Below are 19,699 nucleotides of genomic sequence, written 5' to 3'. Positions count from 1 at the left end.
GCCGCCTGCCGCCCTGCGCGCTCCTGCTGCCCCGCACCTCGCCGTCGGGGAACCGCTTCTAGCACCTCCGCGCTTCTAGAACCACCGTGGAGGCCGAGGGGCCGGCCGAGGGGCGGCTCTCCCCGCCGCCGGCTGCCCTGGGCACCGAAGGCCTCCGCGTCCGCGGCAGGGAGGCGGGCGGGGGCGGTGTCTTGCGGACGAGCACCCCACGCACAGCGCGCACACACACAGAATGCAGAGGCCGGGGGTGTAGCTCAGCGGCACAGGAGCTAGTCTGCCAAGCACAAGGTGCTGAGTTCGACTCCCGGTACCCACACACGCAAACCAAAAGTCCTTGCAAGTCCTAGGTCCCCCGAAGTCCGCAGTTGCTGTGCCGGTGGCCCAGGCCCCACAGACAGTGTGTTAGGAGGTGTCTGACCACAAGTACCCGCAATGAAGCAGGGTACAGGACAGCGGGAGGCGAACACCGGCGGAGACAGCCTGACCGGTGCCGCGCGACCGCGCCGCCGCCGCCCCGGGTCCTGGCTGTAAGTTGCTGAGGATGCTGTGGTTGATACACTGTCACCTCGCGGAATGTAGAGGTTCGCCTACGTGCGTCTTGGTGTGAAAAGGACGCGCCCTTCCCCGTCTGGGATCTTGTTCGCTGTGTCAGTTTGAGAATTTAGGTTAACTGTGTGATTCAGCGGGGAGCCAGGGTGCTGACTTTGTATCATCCTGAGCCTGTGCAGGAGGAGGGCGTGGAGATGGTGTGAGAGCTACATGCCCCTGGATGGGGGCTTGCTTAGATATGAGGGAGGGAAAGAGGCTTGCTCTTCTCTGCCGCTCCTCCCCTTTGCTCTTGTTGCTTTGCTGTCCCCCCGCCGTGAACTGTTGCCCTCTGCCATGTGCCACCCTGCCTGGGAGCCACCCAAGTGTGGATTGAAACCTCCACAGACTGTGAGCTAAATCAACCTCTCCTTCCTTCACTCTGGGCATTGGGTATTTTGTCTCAGCAACGAGGGAAAAGCAAGCAGGACAGGGGAAGGATCATGCTGGGGTGTCCTCATCTTAAGGTCTGTAAGCTAACGCCGGGCTGTCAAACTGCGTGGTTAGCGCTCCCGCTGCCCCAGCAAGCTTCCCAGCACCGGTGTCGGCCTCAGGGGCCTGACTGTTCACAGCTGCATCTCCTTCTGGTGTTAGTTTGTCTTTCTAACTACTAGTAGGGTTACGGCGGTGACTCCGGACTCTCGCCAGCAGGTAAGAGCTGGGTGCAGGTGTCCTCGCTGACAGTCCTAATGCAACCCTTCAGTGTCTCACTCATACAGGTGACACGCGGGAGTATCAGGCAGTAAGTACTTTATACTGTTCCCACCTTGTTAATTGTTATTTTTACCTTTTCACACACAACTGGGGATTCTATACGCCATAAACCAGCCCGTGTCTGAAGTGGAACTCTGTCAGCGGCACCTCCTGGGCCTTGCTTTTGGTTCCCCAGGGCGGGCTTCTCACCCTGCCCTTCTCTAAGCTGTCACGGCTGCGCTGCAGTTCAGAATCGGCGTTATGAGCCTAACAGAAGAATGTGAAGGCTTTCCGCCCCGAGGGGCGCTCAGCCAGCGCAACCCCGTGGGAAGAGCTAGTGACCGCGTGTGGCTGTGGCGTCCTGGCCGAATGCGCTGTCTCCGCCTCCCGTTCGCCGTGTTACATAGTGGGAGCTGCAGCCCCAGTCACTCCTGCCTGCTACATTTTTTCTTGCTATTTTAAACTTTAAAAAAAATTTCCTACAGCTAGTTTTAATTGTGATTTAAGATAATTATTTTGGGGGCGGGGGGGGGGTACCAGGAACCAAACTCAGGGCATCACACTTGCCAGGCAGGCACAGTGCCACTGAGGTAAACTTCCTTTTTATTGAGAAGTTACATTGTAAACTTTCAGCGTGAGGTGCTTTTTAGACCAAGAAGATACAGTAGCAGCATTAAACGTTTTACTTTTTTAAAAAAGAGCACGATTACTTTAGACTCTACACACTAGACAGTCTCCACCGAGGCTCCGGCCCGTCCCATCGCACTACTCCACCATGGCCAGGTCCCGCAGGCTGCGGCCTCTCTGTCGCTTGGCCTTGTAGCCTGGACGCAGGAACTCGATCTTTCTCTTCTTTGCTTCACTTTTATTTTTGTGTTTCTTCATCTTTTTCTTGGCAGCAATATCGGGGTTAGTTACGAACTTGAAAAAGAACAGGGATTTTCAGTGAGCCCCTGGCTCCCCAACTCCCGCACGGAGCAGCCTTCGTGCCCACCGCGCGTCGCTGTTGAAGGGCGGCGCGTCCGAGCTAAGCGGGACGCAGCGCGCGTGCCGTCGGACGCGGCCGGGCCCTGACCGGCGGTGCACTCACCTCCAGCGCCTTCCTCCGCTTGCGCAGGGCCCGCTTGGCGCTCGCCTGCTTCTGCACGGAGGCGAAGGCCAGGGAGAAGCTCTCGAGGCCGACCAGCCTTTTGAGCAGCTCAATGACTTCCTGGGACAGGGTCTTCAGCGCAGGGTCTGGTCGCACAGAGAGCAGCGGTCAGTGGAAACTGCAGCGCCGCCCCAGCCCTCCCGAGCGCAGTCAGAGGCTGGTGCCGCCCCGCCCCCTCCCTCTCCTTGGTGCACAGAGCTGCAGGCCCCCAGGCCGCAGGACCAGCCAGCTTCCCAGCCACCCCACGACCTCCGCCCCGAGCCCGCTCTCCTGCCCCCGGCAGTCAGGGTCTGTGGGGTGCGGAGGCCCGGGCAGCGGGAGGGGGTGAGCGGTACGCTGACCTCAGAGGCCGTCTGGAGTGGGGCACAACGCACGGGTTTGCCTCAGAGTCCCCAACACACGGTGTCCCTTACGGCCCACAGCACTGTCGGGTTTGGCTTTTTGAGACAGGGTCTCCCTATGCAGTTCTGGCTGGCCTTGAGCTCACTTTGTAGCTCAGGCTCGTCTCGAACTGGCAACGATTCTCCTGCCTTAGCCTCCCAGGTGCCGGGATTCCAGGCGGGCGCCACCACGCCCAGCTAGCACTGCCAGCTTTACACAGGCCCACCTCGTTTCCCTTGAACACTGAGTCTGTGCTCGGGAGTAAGATCATCTCACAGGAAAGGAACACAGTCTGAGAAAGCGGACAGAACGCAGCCATCAGATGTACGAACTTGCTTACGGCTGCTGTCTCGTGCCTCAGGAGTCTGCCTGCCTGCTCGCTATGTGGTGCAAGCTCAGCCTGACCTGGGACTCATGGCCATCCTCCTGCCTCGGCCTCCCGAATGCTGGGATGACAGGCATGTGCCACCATGCCTGGCGAGTTTTCTGTCTTAACTCTGGCAGGCACGGAGGCTGGGTGTGGACGAGCAGGAGCACGGCGGCAGGCCTACCTTGCTCGGAGTAGGTGCTGTTCAGCTCCCGGAACAGGGGAGCCAGGATCACGGGCAGATAGGGCTTGACCTTGTCCGCGCCGAGGTCCAGGGCCACGGCACCGAGGAACTTGAAGATGCACGTTCTCTGCAAGCACACGCGGCCTCCGCTTAGCCGCCCCACACACACTCGGAGAGCAGGGTCAGCCTGGCCAGGACGGCCAACCACTGCCGTTTCGGTTCAAAGGTCAGGTTCCTAGGGACCGGGGCCTCGGTCCCCTCCCAGTACCATTCCCCAAAGGCCACCATCTCCCGCCCTGCCCTGCCCTGCCCTCGGGGCCCCACCTTCAAGGGGCTCCGTGGTGAGTAGGCGGCTTCCAGCTTGGCCACTCGAGTCAGCTTCAGGAGCAGCCAGAGCAGGGAGGTGCGGCCACGGGGCCCGGCGCCCTCCTCCCCCGCGCAGCCCGGCGTCCTGTCGCTGTCCCCATGGTCGCCCGCAGCCACAGCGTCCTCAGTGTCTTCTGGCGCCTGGCTTTGCCCAGCCTCCGAATCCGCTTCTAGCAAGTACAAGACTTTGGCTACGAACAGCAGATTCTTAACAACCTGGGGAGGAAGGGAGGGAAGGTGAGCGGGTGGATTCTGAAACAAACGTGGCTCACAAGACAGCGAGTGCAGAACGGGCGTCCCCAGCCAGGAAGGAGTACGGCGGCTCCAGCCACTGCAGGTGTCAGGTCGTCCTGAGCCCCCTGCATGGCGCCTCTGAGCCACTTCCCGTGGCTCCCTTCGCGGGCTGGCGCCGACCACTCAGCCGCACGCAGAGAAGCCCTCCAGGCTGGGCCTGCCCGTGGGAGCCGCCGCAGTGCTATGGCCGAGGTGGGGCCGCCGAGCGCAGACGTTAAACCGTGCACACGACAGCAGGCGCAGGCCCTCCGGGGCTCAGGACCAGGCTCTGCGGTGTGGGCTCCCCCTTCCCCACCCCGACACAGCACTGTGTGCGCATCCTAGAAGGTGCCGGGCGCCGCAGTCCCCCGCGCAGCCGCACCTGGCCCTGCGCACCGCGCTCACTCCTCTGTGCTGCGGTGCCGGGAGGCTCTGAGACCAAGCGCAGCACCCGCCCCCTCTGGCCCCCGCGTGATGCAGGGGTCTGCGGCGCGGTGACACCAGCGCTGTGCTCACGACTGCCACGCGCCGTCACGCTGCCTCTGCACTGGCGCACAGGCCGGCGGAGGGCGCGGGTGTGCCGGGTGCCGGGCGCAGCACGTCCGCTCTGCGGGCTCACCTGCTCGCCCAGCGCCGGCTCGAGGAAGCGGGAGTGCAGCTGGTGGCAGGAGGCCAGGGCGAGGCTCCTCATCTGCGGAGAGAGGACGCTGGCGGTGGGCACGGGCAGCCGGGACTGCTCCCAATGCCCACGCCGCAGCAGACCAGGCCCGGGTGGGCGCCGGCTCCCCTCCGCCGCCCGGGCCCTGCCCGCCAGGGGACACAGGTGCCGAGCCCAGCCGCCTCGCAGGCCCTGGCGTCCCTTCCTTCTGTGCCCCGTGATTTCCAGAGCTCACTCTCACTACGTGGCATGGCACTCCCAGGACGGCAGCGCGGCTCCAAGGCCGAGACCAGGGCGCTCACACAGAAGGGCCCGCAGCACCCGGCGCGCCTGACGCCCGCCCTGCAGGAACGGTGCCTGCCAGTTGCCTCGGGGCCACCATGGCCCGCGGGCGCCCTCCTGGCCTGACCCCCCCCCCCCCCCCGACTCGCGCACACCACGTCCCCCAGGCAGCCCACGTCCACCATCAGAGGACACGCGGGAACACACAGGCTGAGGGCGGGGCCGGGCCGCACCTTGAGGGCGAGGTCCCCCGCGAGGAAGCGGACTGCGGCGGGGCCCCGGGCTCTCCTCCCCGCGGCTCTCCAGTGTGCAACCAGCTCCTCGGGCGGGCAGGAGGCGAACAGCAGGCCGAAGAGCTGCGCGGCCATGAGCCACACCCAGCTGTGCGGGTGCCGCAGGTGAGCGTGCACGTGACCTAGGGGGCAGAGACGCAGCTCTGGGGTTGCCTGAGCACCTGCTGTGTGCCCGCAACCAGGAACCAGCGATGGCCAAAGGGATCCACATCCCAAAAGCTCACAGGAAGGGCAGGGAGACCGGACAGGTGAGGCCAGCTGCCACCAAGCGGGTGGGAGTGAGTCTCGCCCAGTCGCCCCCGGCCGAGACCCAGGTTCAAGGCATGTCCCATAGCACTCATTTGATTATCATTTTTTGAGACCGTCTCACTGTGCAGTCCAGGCTGGCCTTGAACTCACAGTGATCCTCCTGCCTCAGCCTCCCAAGTGCTGGTTTACAGGCACGGGCCACCATATGTGGCTGATGGGCTCTTTACATTTTTATCGTGGACATTTTTCTTGACATTATCTACTTTCTGAAACATTCCCGTTCCAGTTTCCCAAGTCTATCTCAGCTGTTCTCTCACAACAGACCAGAGAGGAGGTACGTACTCCAGATGTTGCTCAGCGTCTCGGCGGGCGTGGTGAGGCGGAGAATGCCGCACTCCTTGACCAGCTTACTCAGCAGCGTGAGGAAGTGGAAGAGCAGGCGGTCGGCAGCCTTCTCCTGCGTCTCCTCCACGATCTGCGCGTAGGCGGGGGATGTCTATGGAGGCGCCTGCCGGAAGCACCCAGGCGCCCACGGGACTCGCCCCCTAGACTGCAGGCGCTGCGCACAGGTGCTCCGGCCTGCCCGCGCATGCCTGCAGCACCGGCAGCACAAGTGCCTCTCCCGGGATACTGCTGAACGTCCCCAGAGGCGAGGGGGCCCCTTATCCTCACATAGCACGGAGAATGACTGACTCATACCCTTCGGAGCAGCTCCCACCGCGCTGAATTCTCTAACACAGAACAGCTCCGAACACAGGATTCAACCCATTCGCCACACCCACCCCTGCGAATAAGGCTGCCCAGCCGGCTGCGGCTTCACGCCCAGCCACTCACATCTTGGAAGTTTTCAGGGTCAATTTCCTTCTCAAGGATGGGGAGAACAGCTGCGAGCCGTTTCTCAAAGTCAGCTCCTTCGCTTTCCACAAACAAACCGCAGGTGAGGGCGGCCAGCTGCCTGTTCATCCGCTACGGGAGCAGACCAGGGGCGGGTCAGCGCAGCCCGGCAACCCGTGTGGGAAGCGTCTCTTCCTGATGCCCAGAATCGGTAAAGAAACTGAACACTAAGAAATGTGAAGTTCTGAACAGTAAGAAATGTGAAGAAATCTTGACACCCAATCATTTTTTGAGACAGGATTGACAGGGTCTTGCTATGTAGCCCAGGCTGGCTTTGAACTCACAGTGATCCTCCTGCCTCAGCCTCCCGAGTGCTGGCATGAGCGGCCTGGCCACTGTGGGTTCTTACTGAGCTCACAGACCCCAGGAATGCAGCCTCCTCACCCAACTGTGAGCAGCAGCAACACTGACCTTCTTCGCACCAAACCAGGAGGTGACCATGCCGAAGAGCCAGTCCCGCTTCTCGGCGCTGAGCTTGCCAAGCAGGGCCTTGAGGGCCAGGGCCGCCATCCTCCTGCAGGTGGCTGAGGCGTCGTTGACCGTGGCCAGGCAGAGCGGGATGAAGAACAGGCCGCAGTTCTCGTGCAGCAGGCCCTGCGGGGAGGGGCGGCTGAGCGCGCGCTTGGACGGGTGGCCCGGCCCAGGGGGCAGGGGACGGGGCGAGGAGGGGTGGGACGGTCGTGTGCCGGCAGAGGACGCGGTACCTGAGGGAAGGCGTCGAAGAGGTAGGCGATCATCTCCAGGGTGGACTCGCGCCCCGTCTCGTGCTCGTAACTAGGGCGGAACACGCGGCAGCCGTCAGCGCCCGCTGCGCCAGCGGTTGGCTGAGGTGCCGCAACCCCCGTGTCCGCCACTCGCTACGACGGGCCAGCGCCGCTGCCCCAGGGAAACGCTTGCTCACGCCCACCAAGCTGCCGGGCAGTTTTAGCGTCATTTACTGGTTTCTCGTGACAACCAGTGGTCAGCTGAGACGGCGTGCCCAGCGGCCCCGCAGCTGCCGTCACGGGGGGCACCGCAGGGAGGGCCCCTCTGCCCCGCCGCCGCCGGCTTCGCTTACCTCAGCTGGGCGAGCATGAACTCCAGGTTCGGCCTCAGCCTCTCCCCCAGCGGGTAGTCCAGGAGGTACTTCAGGAAGACCTGCAAGGACGGCTCGGTCGGCTCCCGCTGGCACTCGGCTCCCCGGGCCGCAGGGCGCCTGGTCCCCCGGGCTCCGGGCCTGAGCTCAGCGCTGTGTGGGGGCGGGTCCCAGGGGACGGCGCCCCAGACCGTGCGGGAGCCGTGCGGGCCGTAACCCGCCGGACTCTCCTCATCCCCTCGGGAAGCAGGCGACGCCACCACGCTCAGGCGGAGGCAGTGAAGGGGCAGCAACCAGCTCGTCCACGGCAGACACGCAGGCTGGCCCGCGTCTCCACACTGCGCATCGGGCTTTATTACGGAGCCCGCCCTCTGCTCCTGCACGGCGCTGCTCCTCCCCGTTCTCCCTTCGACGCCCTGCTCTCCAGCGAGACCCCGGCCGCCGGCCTCCGCCCTCCCCGCCTCGCCCCTCTGTCCCCACCGCACACCTGGCGGCACTGGACCCTGGCGGGCTCACTCTGCGCAGAAATGGCCAGCGTGGACACCTTCCGCATGACATCGTCGATTTCTGGGACCAGTAACTTTCTTGATAAAATGGCCTTGAATATGAAAGAAAAAGCCACTCATGCTCAGGTCTCACCGCAGACGGCAGCAGCAGGCTCCGGCTCATCAGAGCCACCCGCAGCCTTCACACAACACAGCCCGCTTCCAAGGACGTGCAGCACGAACTTACAGCTGGCTAAGCAGACACACTGTAGGTCATGTTTGCTTCGCTTTAAGAAGAAAAATCCCCAACACAGTAAGTGAAAGCAGAGTCCCCGCATTTGCCGAGTTCCCTGGGAATGGTACTACAGAGCTCACAGTCACGCATTCTCTTTGTCATTTTTGAACTACTAGCCCAGCGTGGTGGTGCACGCCTGTAATCCCAGCACTTGGGAGGCTGAGACAGGAGGACCACTGCAAGTTTGAGGCCAACGTGGGCTACAAAGTGAGCTCAAGACCAGCCTGAACTGCATGGTAAGACCCTGTCTCAAAGAGACAAAAAAAAAAAAAATTCAGGCCTTCATGCACTACTGCACATTGAACCTACAGCCTCCACGCTGAGTCAGCTCTCTAACCCTTTTACCTTTGAATTTTCAGATAGGGTCTGGGTAAGGGGAGTTGCCCGACTGGACTGGAACTTGCAGTCCTCCTGCCTCAGCCTCCCAGCTTCAAACATTTCCATAAGCAGACATGTTAGCTTAGAAATGACCCATCAAAACGATGACCCTGACAGCAGCTCATCACATGGTATGTTCTACACCATTCTAAACATCGGGCACAAGGCCTGAAAACTGTCAAAGCTAGCGTCCCGCGACACTGTACCTTCAGAAGGCCGAAGGCAGTGGCTTGTCTGGAGGTGTCATAGATGTCCTCCTCCGCGTACGCCAGCAGGACTTGCAGCTGCTTCTCAGTGACCTGGTGGGACCTGACTTTCTTCACGAGGACTGTCACACACTGCGGGGGCAGCAGGTTGGTGAGCAGGCCGCACCCACGGCAGGCGGGGGCCTGCACAGAGGCGCCCTCGGCTCTCACACAGGGAGTGGAAACCAACCCGCCGCTGCCCCGCCCACCTTGAAGCAGTTCACCACCAGGTGGAAGTTGGGGCCCCGGGCAGCCCCCAGCCTGGCATAGCTCTTCAGCAGGAGGAAGAGGTGCCTTGTCAGCTGCCCCGCTGTGGCGTCTATGGATGGCAGAGGGAACCGTAAGACCCAGAGGAGGCACTGCAGAGCGCCGGTGATCACCTGGGAGAAGAGAAGGGACCAGCTCGTGAGGCCAGCCCGGAGGCGGCAGCACTCGCCCCGTGGCTGTGTCCCATGGAGGAGACGCTGCGCCGCCCGCACCGTGCGCACGCAGGCTGCGTCCGGATGCCCACGTGCAGGTGCCCGCTCTCTAGAGCGGTGCTTTGGTGTGACCCCCGCCCCCCTGGCTCGCGCTAAGAGGCCAGCACGCTACTGGGAGCTGCGCCGTCAGCCCCGGGCCTTGCACGCCGGCCGCCGCTCCTCAGAGAACACGGGCTCGGCTCTGAGGTTAGGGCACCGAGCAGGGGATGAGCAACTCTCCAGAGATCGCTGGGTGCTGCCCAGGACGTGGCGAGAGCAGGCTGGCACCCAGGGCCCCGGAGTCCCCAGCTGAGGCCGAGCCTGGGAGCACGCTGGACCCACTGGGCCTGCTCTGCCCGGTGCCATCCCCACGGCACTGGATCAGACAGAGACAGGGAGGGCACCGCTCAGAGCCCCAAAGTCACAGTCCCTATCTGCAGTGACGCCGTGGCTCCACCCCCTGCACCGTGGTCTGAGAAGCAGCGGCGTCCCGCAGCCCTGGGCTCACATCTGGGCCTGGGACTGGACCCCCCCCAGCTGCCTCATCTACTGAACATTAAGAACATCTGCGTCAGTGCCAGGAGGCTGAGGCAGGAGGATTACCATGGGTTCGAGGCCAGCCTCTACATAGTAAGACACTGTCTCAAAAAAAAAAAAAAGGAACATCTGCACTGGGGTTGGCAGGATCAGCGGTAACATCTTCAGAGCGGGACAATGGTTTAGGGACACGGCCGCTCGGTCCTGAACTTGTCCTAGGACCAAGTCAGATCAGTGGGCCAGGGAGGGCGCCAAGGGCGCTCAGGCCTCACGCGTGGGAGTGCGCAGCACAGGGCCAGCAACGGCTCTGGTGTCGCAGGCCGAGTCTGCCACAGGACATGGCCGCCGCTCACCTTCACGTCCCGGGAGTCCAGGCAGCTGATGAGGAGGGACACGAACGGGTCGAGCATCTCAAGGGCGTGCTCGCTCGAGGACCTGACCTTGGCTGTCTTCAGACTCAGGTGCAGCAGCTGCAAGGCGGGAGAGAAAAGGGGACCGGTGAGGGGGAAGGGCGGAACGGCTGCCCAGCCCGAGGCGAGTCCACTGCTGATGGTTGCTGTGGATGTGCGTCGGGACCCCGGCCCTGGCTCAGCCCGGGGTACAGTGAGCGTGAGAGGCATCCCGCCCCGCTGCAGTCCAGGGACGGGATGTACTCTGAGGGGGTGCATGCTGCGTGCCTGGAGGGCTCCTGGCACACAGGAAGAGCGGGCAGTGACTCCAGGCGCGGAGAAGCCCAGGAGGCTGGAACGTGGGCTCAGCGCCCAGCATGAGGCCAGGACCTCGCAGAGGAAGGAGGCCAGGGCTTCCTCCTAGGAGAACGGGCACCAAGGACAGAAAACGATCAGGTTCCTGTCTGTAAAGCGCCCCATCACTGGGCATAGTGGTGCATGCCTGCAATCCCAGCACTTGGGGAAGCTGAGGCAGGAGGATTGCAAATTCCAGTCCAGACTGGGCAACTTAAGACACTCTGAGATCTTGTCTCAAAGCAAGAAATAGCAAGGCGTGGTGGCGCACGCCTGTAATCCCAGCACTTGGGAGGCTGAGGCAGGAGGATCGTTGCGAGTTTGAGACCAGCCTGGGCTACAAAGGGAGCTCAAGGCCAGCCTGAACTGTATTGCAAGACCCTGTTTCAAACCCACCACCCCGCCCCCCCCGCCAGAAAAAGAAAAATCAAAGCAAAACATAAAAGCGGCTGGGATGCAGCTGAGTGAGGTGCTGGCTCAACCCGCAGCGCCTCACAGAAAGGAAAAGCCCCCTTTAAACAGCTCCTACCCGCAGCCCGGACTCGATCAGAATGTGCATGTTGGTCTTCCTGGCCACCGCAGCCTTCGGCCCGCCTCGGACCGGAGCTGGGGGGAGCAGCAGGCAGCTCTCGGGGGGCAGCCGCGGGTCGGGCGCAGGGGCAGCTGGGTTCCTGCCAATCACAGGGAGGAAGACGGAGACGAGCACTGTCAGCCGTCCCCTGAGAAGTCGCCGTGGCCCCCAGGACTAACACAGCGCTCCCTGCTGAACTGCGGCACGGGACACAGCCAGACAGCGACCACCGCCGCGGAGCGGCCCTGGAGCAGGGCGCAGGGTGAGCACAGCAACACGAAGCCGGGCAGCCAGGGGTGCTCGCTGCTGTCTGCAGGCAGATGCACGGACGCCCCAGCACAGCGCACGCCCCGCGGAGAGGGCCACAAGAGCTTCAAACACCCTGAGGTCAGATCTGAATTGAGAGTAAGTTGTACGCGTTCAAATGTACCCTTGCAGTCAAAACATATTTAAAACGAAACGGGGATGAGAGGCCACGTGAGGCGGCACATGCCTGTCCTTCCAGCCCTCCGGGAGGCCGAGGCAGGAGGATGACAAGTTCGAGTCTATTCTGATTTTTTTTTCTTTTTTTCCGAGTCTATTCTGGACAACGTACTGAGACTTTGTTTTGGAATACAAAATAAAAAGGGGTTGGGGATATAACCTAGCGTGAGGGCTCTGGGTTCAGCCTCCAGTACTGAAAAAAGGTATCAGACTGGCTGTTGTCACAACTACCTCAATTCAAAGACAGTCCGAAGGTTTCACTTGTAAGAATCTCAGCCCAAACACAGCCGAGTAGTACCGTCCCGTGGCTCAGATACTTACGGCACCTTTTTCTCCCTGAAGTAAATCATTGATCTACCTGAGAACAAGCGAAGCATCGAACACCTGTCAGAGCTAAGAGCTCCAAGAACAGCCTGGTCTGTGTCCCCAGACTCACTTCTCCTTCTCCGTGAGCAGCGGCAGGTTTTCGCTGATCAGACCGTAGCTGAGCAGCAGCAGGGCCTCCGCGGCCATGGCGGGATTGACGACCAGCCCCGCCGTGATGCGCCGCAGGGTCTCGTGAGCCTTCCGCGCCAGCTTCAGGCTTGTGGTGCTCTGCAGGACCTGCAGGCAAACAGCAGCGCCTCTGAAGCCACCAGCCCACCCGCGCCTGGCGTCAGGCAGCTTTCCTTTCGGATCTCCGCTTTCTAGGACCCTTTTTTCTAACTCAAGTTTACCCTTAGTAAGACTCTGCACCATACGGGACTGCTGGCCGTCCCTGCCCGCCGCCGGGGCGAGGCTGGGCACAGTGCTCAGACACAGCGTGAGACCTCCACTGTCATTTCTGAGTGCGTCAGAGGGTGATGAACTCTCGCTCCTCTTGTGAAACGCAGTGGACTCTCGGGAGCCCGTGCGCACCAAGTGCTACGGCGAGGGGCGAAGCCCCTGGGTTTGAGATTGTCTTGGCTGATGCCACAGAACACGAGGGCGGCCAGGGGCCTCCGCCTCAGCCAAGCACCGGCGCCCGGCAGCTGCTGTCCGCGGGGTCCTCAGTCCGAGGCGTGGCCGCCCTGAGAGAGCAGCCCAGGCAGAGCCATGCCCTGAGCTCACTCGGTGCCAGAGGCTTGGGAGCGCTCTGGTCACAGCCCGGGTACAGACAGCTGGACAGAAGGAACTGGCGGCGGCGGCAGCGAGGGCGACCCCTGCAACAGGCACAGGGAGTGACAGGAAGGCGGGTAAACGACGCCCTCTCCTCTGCAGCGGACAGGAGGACGCGGGAAGGGCTGTGAGCTTTAGATCAGAAAGACCTGGAACTGGACCCTGACTTTCCTCCTCTGTTTCTTTCTGGTCTCCTGAGCCTGCTTTCTCGCCTTTTTTTTTTGAGATAATGTCCTGCTAAATAATTGCCCAGGCTGGCTTAGAATGTGGGATTCTCCTGCCTCAGCCTCCTGAGCAGCTGGGGTTGCAGGTATACACTGCCTCGCCTGGCTCTTCGGAGGCTGCATTTTCTTATCCGTGGGATGGGAATACCTGACCTCACTGGGTGGCATGAAGATAGTCAGCGACGAGGCAGCGGTGCTCAGAGCAGCTCCTGCCGGCAGCCCTCGGGGACAGTGGCTGAGCTAAGGCCGTGTGCATGGCGCTGACCCCCGGGTGAAACCCCCCGGCCCTGTCCGCTGCTGTTCCTCCTGCAGGGCGAGGTGCACAGCAGGGGCCAGCACCCTGAACTGGACTCCGACTCAGGCTGCCACCTGGCCCTCAGGCCCCGCTGCCGCAGGGATGGGCGCCCCGCAGCCTCACCTCTTTCAGCGGGAGGATGAGTTTCGTAACTTGATCTTTTCCTACAAACTTGCCCAGGATCTCGTAGGATTCATAGCTCTTGCTTCTCCGCGCCTCCATGACTTTGGACAGTATCTGCTTCACTTCCTTCTCCTCAGCGACGGCCCCAAATAATTCCCGGTTGAAGATCTGCAGGGAGAAAGGCGAGGGCATGAGGGGCAGCAGGGGCAGTCAAGGCCCCCCGATCCGATGGGCGTCGTGGGATCTCGGGGAGCGGTGGGGCGGGCGGATCTGTCAGATTCCCTCTCAGTGCAGCTCAGGGACCCAGAGCCAAGGCCCCGCACAGGGGGCACACAAACACCACAGGTTTCCCGCCAAGGGATCCTCAGCCTCGCAACTTAGTTACTGAAATCTAAATATTTAAATGGATCTTCAAAATCACTGTCTATAGTTCTTAGAATGAACAATGGCTGCAGAACAAATTTATTCTTTTCACAATCCCACTTCCCAAACTCCATTATTCAACTTAAAAACTGAGTACTAATTTTACACTGCACTTGCCAGTGAGGTCTGGCACTGTGTGTAAATTGTTATTATACACCAAGCTCACCTGAGCACCCTTTTATAGAGGCCCCAGGCCCCATCTGATCACCGTTTAAAATGGATTCCTGGAAGCAACTGAAACCTGCTTGCTGAGAAAGCGCTGCTACCCAAGGCCAGCTTTCTTTGCCCACCCCCTCAGAGCTGGGCCCGCTTGCGCGCAGACCCTCTGCCGGGCTTGGGTGCGCCTCGCAGGGCGACCGAGCGCGCCTTTCTGTGGGCCGGCGCCCACGCGCCTGGCGGGGAGACCTCACCTCGATCATGATGTCCAAGCAGGCGTCCAGGTCCCCGACCTGCAGGCGGCTGGCCAGGCTTTGCAGCAGCAGGTGGACAGTGAAGGTCAGCACGTGCACCTGGGTGGAGAGGGATGGACAAGGACGTCAGGGCCCACACCGCACTGCCTACGCTGGACCGTGTGCACAAATGTTGCTTATTTCTTTGCATTGTTGCTAATTAAAAAAATTTTTTTTTCAGTACACATTGCAATCCACAATGTTTACATTCCTCCTGGGGGAGGTGGTCCATGTTCACAGCTCATCCTAATCCCTTTCTCACCCCTACGTGTCCCTTTATAGTCAGAAGTGTTCCTCGTGGAGCTTATGTAATTTTAAAAGTCGTGCTTTTGGCAGTATCTACACTATTAACACTAAAACATAAACTAGTTGCACTTTCAACCCTGCTTCAGTTACTTTAACAATAGGCCAGATGAGGGGAGCGGGGGAGCCGGGCAGGGCAAAGACGTGGCCACCCAGGGTCCCTTGCAGCTGTGGGCTGGGAGACCACGGGGGTCGCAGCGCTGAGCCTGCCCCAGCCGCGGCCTGGAAACCAGCGGCAAGGAGGGCGGGTCCCCAGGCCCGAGGAGTACCAGGTCCGTACAAGGGGGCCTTCCATGCTGGTGCCCCTGCACCCATGGGTGCCATGAAATGGATGCAGGTTCACAGAACCGAACGGAATAAAAACGCCCCCCCGAACAGGACTGAAGCCCGGGAGACACAGCAGGACTCTGCCCTGTCTGTCCACGGAGCGCAAGGGACACACCGCGCAACAGCTGGGGAGAAGCGCGGAGGCGAGGGCCGAGCGCCCTAGGCTCTCAGTGCCGCGTCCTCCCGCCAGGGCCTTGGCTGGGGAGGGAACCGTCCCCCGCTCTGGGGCCGGGCCCAGCCTGGCCTGACGTGTACGGCTGTGCCAGGGGCGGGCAAGCCAGAGTACTAAGGTGCCAGGGGTGCAGCTGCAGGACTACGTGGGAAGACTCCTGTCAGCCAGGACAGAAAGCTGTGAGGACACAGGAGCGGGAGAGTGTACACCGACACCCAGCTCCTCAGCCCAGCTCAAGGGACGGCTAATGGCAGGATGCGGGGAGCCGGAAGTCGACCAGTAGACACCGCCTGCCCTGAAGACGCGAGGGCAGCACTGGGAAGAGATGCGGCAGCGCCTTTGTGCCCCACAGGTCACCGGGCTGTGCGGAGGCGCAGGCACGCTGTGGAGGGCGGCGGGGCACCGTGCGCAGGGCTGGGGCGGCCGGGCGAGCCCTCGCCAAGTCTCCAGCAGCCACACGATGCAGCCGCGGGAGCGCAGCACGCGACCATGCCCCCGAAAGGCTGCAGGGCGCGTGGAACCCTGCGACGTGTGACAATGCAGAATCACATGGCGCAACGCCCTCAGGGGTGACAGGGAACCGCAGACGCTGGGACGGAGGCAGACGGAGAGCCCACGGCCACCAGCCTGCTGCCGGGTCCTCAGGCACACGTGCGGACACAGGGACGAAGGGGCGCGGGGAGACGGTCAGCAGCTGGACAGGCTCTTCGTCTCCCGGGTTCTTTAAACTACGTCCGGCAAAGCTGCCCTAGTGCCTGGCCCGGTCTCCCACGCACTGTGACCTGAGCCCTGCCCTGAAGAGGGACCTGAGGGAGCCGCGTGGTGGCCAGGCCCCCTCGCCCCATGCAGCCAGTGCTGGGACCCCAGAGCACGGCGAGAGATGCTCCGAACGGGCAGCGCTGCCTCCGTGTCGGCCTCGCCACCGACAGAAGAGGCCGGCGCGCCTGTCCACCCGTCAGGCCACACCAGGCACGGCTGAGCGCGCACCTTCGCCAGTCACTGGAGCCAGGCGGCGGTGTTTCCCACGCCAAGTCACCTGGGGTTTGCGCAGCAGGTGCAGAACCCGCGCCCAGGCTCAGGACTCCCTGCACTGCCTGTCCGGCTGCTCGGAGCGGGAGGGACGCATGCCACGCTCCTGCTCCGAATGTTCTGGACCTCGCCTGGTCCTCAGGGCTCTTACAATTCATACTTCAACTCTTCAGCGGATATGCAGACCCTTTCTTGTCCCCTCGGTGCTCACACTTTCACATTACTCAGGAAGTTCAGGGTCCAGAGAATATGGATGACACCAAGTAACTTCCGAGAGGAAAGGGCTCACGCAGCCAGGCCTCTGAGGGTCTTCGGAGCCCAGACACAGGAAGGAGCGTTTTATGTAACACCCTCCCTCTCCGACTGCAGCGCTCGAGTGCTACTGCCTGTCCTGGGGACCAAGCGCCCGGCCGGGCCTGGAGCCCCGGGCTTGCCGCCTCGTCCAGGACGCACGCGGCGCGCTCACCTGATACCCGCGCACCAGAGTGGTCTGCAGCTCTCTCAGGACGTACTGCAGGAAGCGCACACCCAAGTCCTCCAAGATCTTGGCAAGGGTACTGCGGGCCACGTCTCTGATCTCCTGCGCTCTGTTCTTGAGGAGGGCACACACTTTCAGCAAGACACTAGCAAACGCAAAGTAAAAAAAGGCCAATGAAATAAAAAGCAATCAACAAAAATACAAATGTCTTTGTGTCTGAACTATCTGTAACCCTAATTTCCCAGTTAGGATACAGAACCACAGGAAATGGGGATTTTTTTAAGGGCGGACAGGGTTTTGCTGTGCAGTTCAGGCTGGCCTTGAACTCACTATGAAGGCCAGGCTGGCCTCAAACCCCTGGTGATCCTCCTGCCTCTGCCTCCTGAATACTGGGATTGTAAGTGTGTGCCACCACGGCTGGCCAGCGAATGGTGACTTCTAACAAGCGACTGCAGAGGCCGGAAGAGAAGATCAGACCCATGTCTCCCTGACCTTCCTGGCCTGTCACCCACGTACCTTGGCAGGTTGGCCTCCATCACCTCCTGCGGAAGGGACCGCATCAGCTTGACCATGGCAAATGCTAAGGGCACGCGGGCCACCTCCTCGTCGTTCACGACCTTTGACTTGATGAGCTTGTGCTCTTCTTCCCGTTTAGTCTGCAAGAAAAGGCGAGTTCAGCTCCAGCTAGAACGAGCCCTAGCGGCCTGCCAGCACAGTACCCTGCACCCGAAGGCAGCTGCTCCTGGTGTTCAGTCCATTTCTAATTTACTGTCTTAAAATTTGTACCATTTCAGGCTAGTCCTCTAAAAGTAAGTAGAAGAATGTTCTATTATCAAAGAAGCAGCTAGAGAAAAAATACAGCCAGATTGTCACTGATGAGTTAAGATTACTGCGAAATATAAAAAACTCACACAAATGACTGAGTCAATACGGACACCAGCAGTCGGAAAGCATTTTTGTAAGGTTAATAAACATTTCTGGCTTTGTGGTGTCTGCTGGAGGCAGCACACTCTGGTACTGTAATACAAGCAGAGTTCGGTGACACACGAATGAGTGTGTTCCAGTGAAACTCTACTTGTGACGACAGCTGCAGGGCAGGGGCCCTGGCGTGCTGCCTCAGGTTCTGCACTGCGAGGCCCTGGCACCACGCCAACGCACTAGTGTTAGCCCTGTCACCGGGGGAGGGGTGAGCTGTGCACCGCAGAGAAGGGGTCGACGGGCAGGCAAGGGAAATGGGCTTCAGTTTGTAATCAGCTTCTCTGGGAGCGGGAGCTGCTTTAACATCTCCTCTGGAGAGAGGGAAGGCACCACCTACAGGGTGGAAGCCCTACAGGAGAGCACTGCGGACCAGCTGCGGCAGGGGCCGGCCCGGGCCAACGGGCAGGGCAGGGCGGGAGGGCCGGTGCAGGCAGAGGGACAGCTCTCAGCCGAGGGACTGCCTCCTGGGTACCGTGCTCAGCGGTGCCCGTAACACATGGGGAGGGAGAGACAGGGAGGGTCAGCGGTGCCCGTAACACATGGGGAGAGACAGGGAGGCCTCAATGTGCCGGCCGTAGCAGCCCGCAGTGAGCCACCCCAGCCCCGCCAGCCCCGGCTGGGCCTGGTTATTACCGTGGCCGCCAGGCACTTGTGCAGCCGGGGGAGGATGTCCCCAGTGATGGTTCCGTGGACGGCTCTAACTGTTCTCTCCAGCTCTTCCTTGCTCCGAGGAAGGAAGGAGACGGCCGGTGGGGCGCCCTCGGGCTCCTTGGTGGCTGTCCCTGCGGGGTTGACCGGGTCAGGGTTTCCCGCAGCCTCAGTGGCATCTGGCGTCTCACGCGTGTCTTCCTTCGCATCCTCACCCGGGGGCTCCACTTCCATGGCCTCCTCCTCTGGGGACTCCGTCATCTCCACTGCGTCTGTGATTAAGAAGTAAAACTCACCTTCACTCCAGGAAGGAGCACAGCTGTGGCAAGCGGCCGCCGCCGTCAGCTCTGGACGCACGGGGTGCGCGGCCTGGCTGCCCACCTCCTCCTGGGTGGGAGGAGCACAGACGGGGGACCGGCCATGACCAGCACGGGGCCGTCCTGGGAGGAGGGCTCTCAGCCGAGAGACAGCCTCCTGGGTACCGTGCTCAGCGGTGCCCGTAACACATTTATGAGCGTGAGAAGGTCATGAGGGCAGCCAGAAAAGGGCAGGCAGGGATCTCCCCGGCCCCGGGCTCTGCTGACTGCGGAAACGAGGCGTGCAGATGCCCTGCGCGATGCGGCCTCATTAGCAGCACGGCCCGTGGAGCTGGAGTGAGGCCGGGGACGCCCCCCCCATGCCTCCCTCACTCTTAAAACGCCACCTGCTGGTCTCTGTCCTTTCCCTTTGGCTGGCTGAGTAGCTTTGGGAAAGGCACCTCACACGTATGACCCGCGGGTTCTCAGGCTGAAACTCGAGTCACTGACAAAAGGCGCCTCTCAGGACAGGCGAGGAAACGCCTCGGAAAGCCTGGCGGTGCTCAGTGAAGATGTGACTTCGCTGCCCTCCTCACATGCAATCTAAGTTCCTTTTCCCTAAAAAGACTGCCGTGCCTCATTCGCCACTCGATCGGCCCTATGTTAGCCAGGGCTCCGGGCTGCGCCGCAGCGCGGTGGTCCCTCTCTGTCTCTCTCTGTCTGTGTCTGCCTCTCTGTGCCGTGGGGTCAGAGGTGAGCGGCTCCGAGGTAACTGCAGACGCAGCCAAGGGCGAAGGGTCTCCGCTCTGAACACGGGATGCACGTCACTGTGCTACCGGACCTTCCACTCCACAGGGGGACGCGGGCCCAGTGGAATTTACAGTACTGCCGTAAACTTCAGCTTCTCAGTTTCCTGGAAACAGGTCCCGTCACTCCTGCTTCCCAGCATCTGCTGCTCCCCACGGTGCGCGCTGTAACCACCCAAAGCAGCCAAGCGCTCCGCCTTTGTGCCTCCCCTTTCGACTCCATAGACCCTCGCTCCCTGGGCCTTCGGGGCCTGACGTTTTTACAAGGATTGGCTCGTCAATGCCCGTCCGGGGTGAAGTAAATCTGCCTCTAAGTTCTGGGTGTAGTGTTGGTGTTTCTGCTGTTGCAGTATTAGTTTTGGCTTT

The 19,699-nt window shown here is 61.4% G+C and overlaps 1 protein-coding gene across 1 annotated transcript in view; it reads right to left on the bottom strand.

The window, feature by feature from the left end:
• Positions 1 to 1,864: 1,864 nt before the first annotated feature.
• Utp20 (UTP20, small subunit (SSU) processome component, homolog (yeast)) overlaps positions 1,865 to 19,699 on the bottom strand; it is an 80,166-nt gene continuing 62,331 nt past the window's right edge. Inside the window, exons 41-62 of the mRNA XM_005374546.2 lie at positions 18,217 to 18,503; positions 17,122 to 17,261; positions 16,594 to 16,750; positions 14,258 to 14,356; positions 13,425 to 13,592; positions 12,082 to 12,248; positions 11,121 to 11,262; positions 10,202 to 10,318; positions 9,063 to 9,233; positions 8,815 to 8,946; positions 7,938 to 8,048; positions 7,433 to 7,512; positions 7,080 to 7,149; positions 6,787 to 6,969; positions 6,316 to 6,447; positions 5,824 to 5,956; positions 5,173 to 5,354; positions 4,619 to 4,690; positions 3,685 to 3,942; positions 3,361 to 3,487; positions 2,369 to 2,514; positions 1,865 to 2,199 (exon numbers count right to left, since the gene is read on the bottom strand). Of these exons, the coding sequence (XP_005374603.1) occupies positions 2,044 to 2,199; positions 2,369 to 2,514; positions 3,361 to 3,487; positions 3,685 to 3,942; positions 4,619 to 4,690; positions 5,173 to 5,354; positions 5,824 to 5,956; positions 6,316 to 6,447; positions 6,787 to 6,969; positions 7,080 to 7,149; positions 7,433 to 7,512; positions 7,938 to 8,048; positions 8,815 to 8,946; positions 9,063 to 9,233; positions 10,202 to 10,318; positions 11,121 to 11,262; positions 12,082 to 12,248; positions 13,425 to 13,592; positions 14,258 to 14,356; positions 16,594 to 16,750; positions 17,122 to 17,261; positions 18,217 to 18,503 (3,230 nt within the window). The 3' untranslated portion in view covers positions 1,865 to 2,043. The remainder of the gene's footprint in view (positions 2,200 to 2,368; positions 2,515 to 3,360; positions 3,488 to 3,684; positions 3,943 to 4,618; positions 4,691 to 5,172; positions 5,355 to 5,823; positions 5,957 to 6,315; positions 6,448 to 6,786; positions 6,970 to 7,079; positions 7,150 to 7,432; positions 7,513 to 7,937; positions 8,049 to 8,814; positions 8,947 to 9,062; positions 9,234 to 10,201; positions 10,319 to 11,120; positions 11,263 to 12,081; positions 12,249 to 13,424; positions 13,593 to 14,257; positions 14,357 to 16,593; positions 16,751 to 17,121; positions 17,262 to 18,216; positions 18,504 to 19,699) is intronic.

This window comes from Chinchilla lanigera, unplaced genomic scaffold (assembly GCF_000276665.1).
Source record: "Chinchilla lanigera isolate Chin_1 unplaced genomic scaffold, ChiLan1.0 scaffold00004, whole genome shotgun sequence".
NCBI classification, from domain to species: domain Eukaryota; kingdom Metazoa; phylum Chordata; class Mammalia; order Rodentia; family Chinchillidae; genus Chinchilla; species Chinchilla lanigera.
The sequence above is the reverse complement of the archived record's forward strand: the minus strand, read 5'-3'. Positions and strand labels throughout refer to the sequence as shown.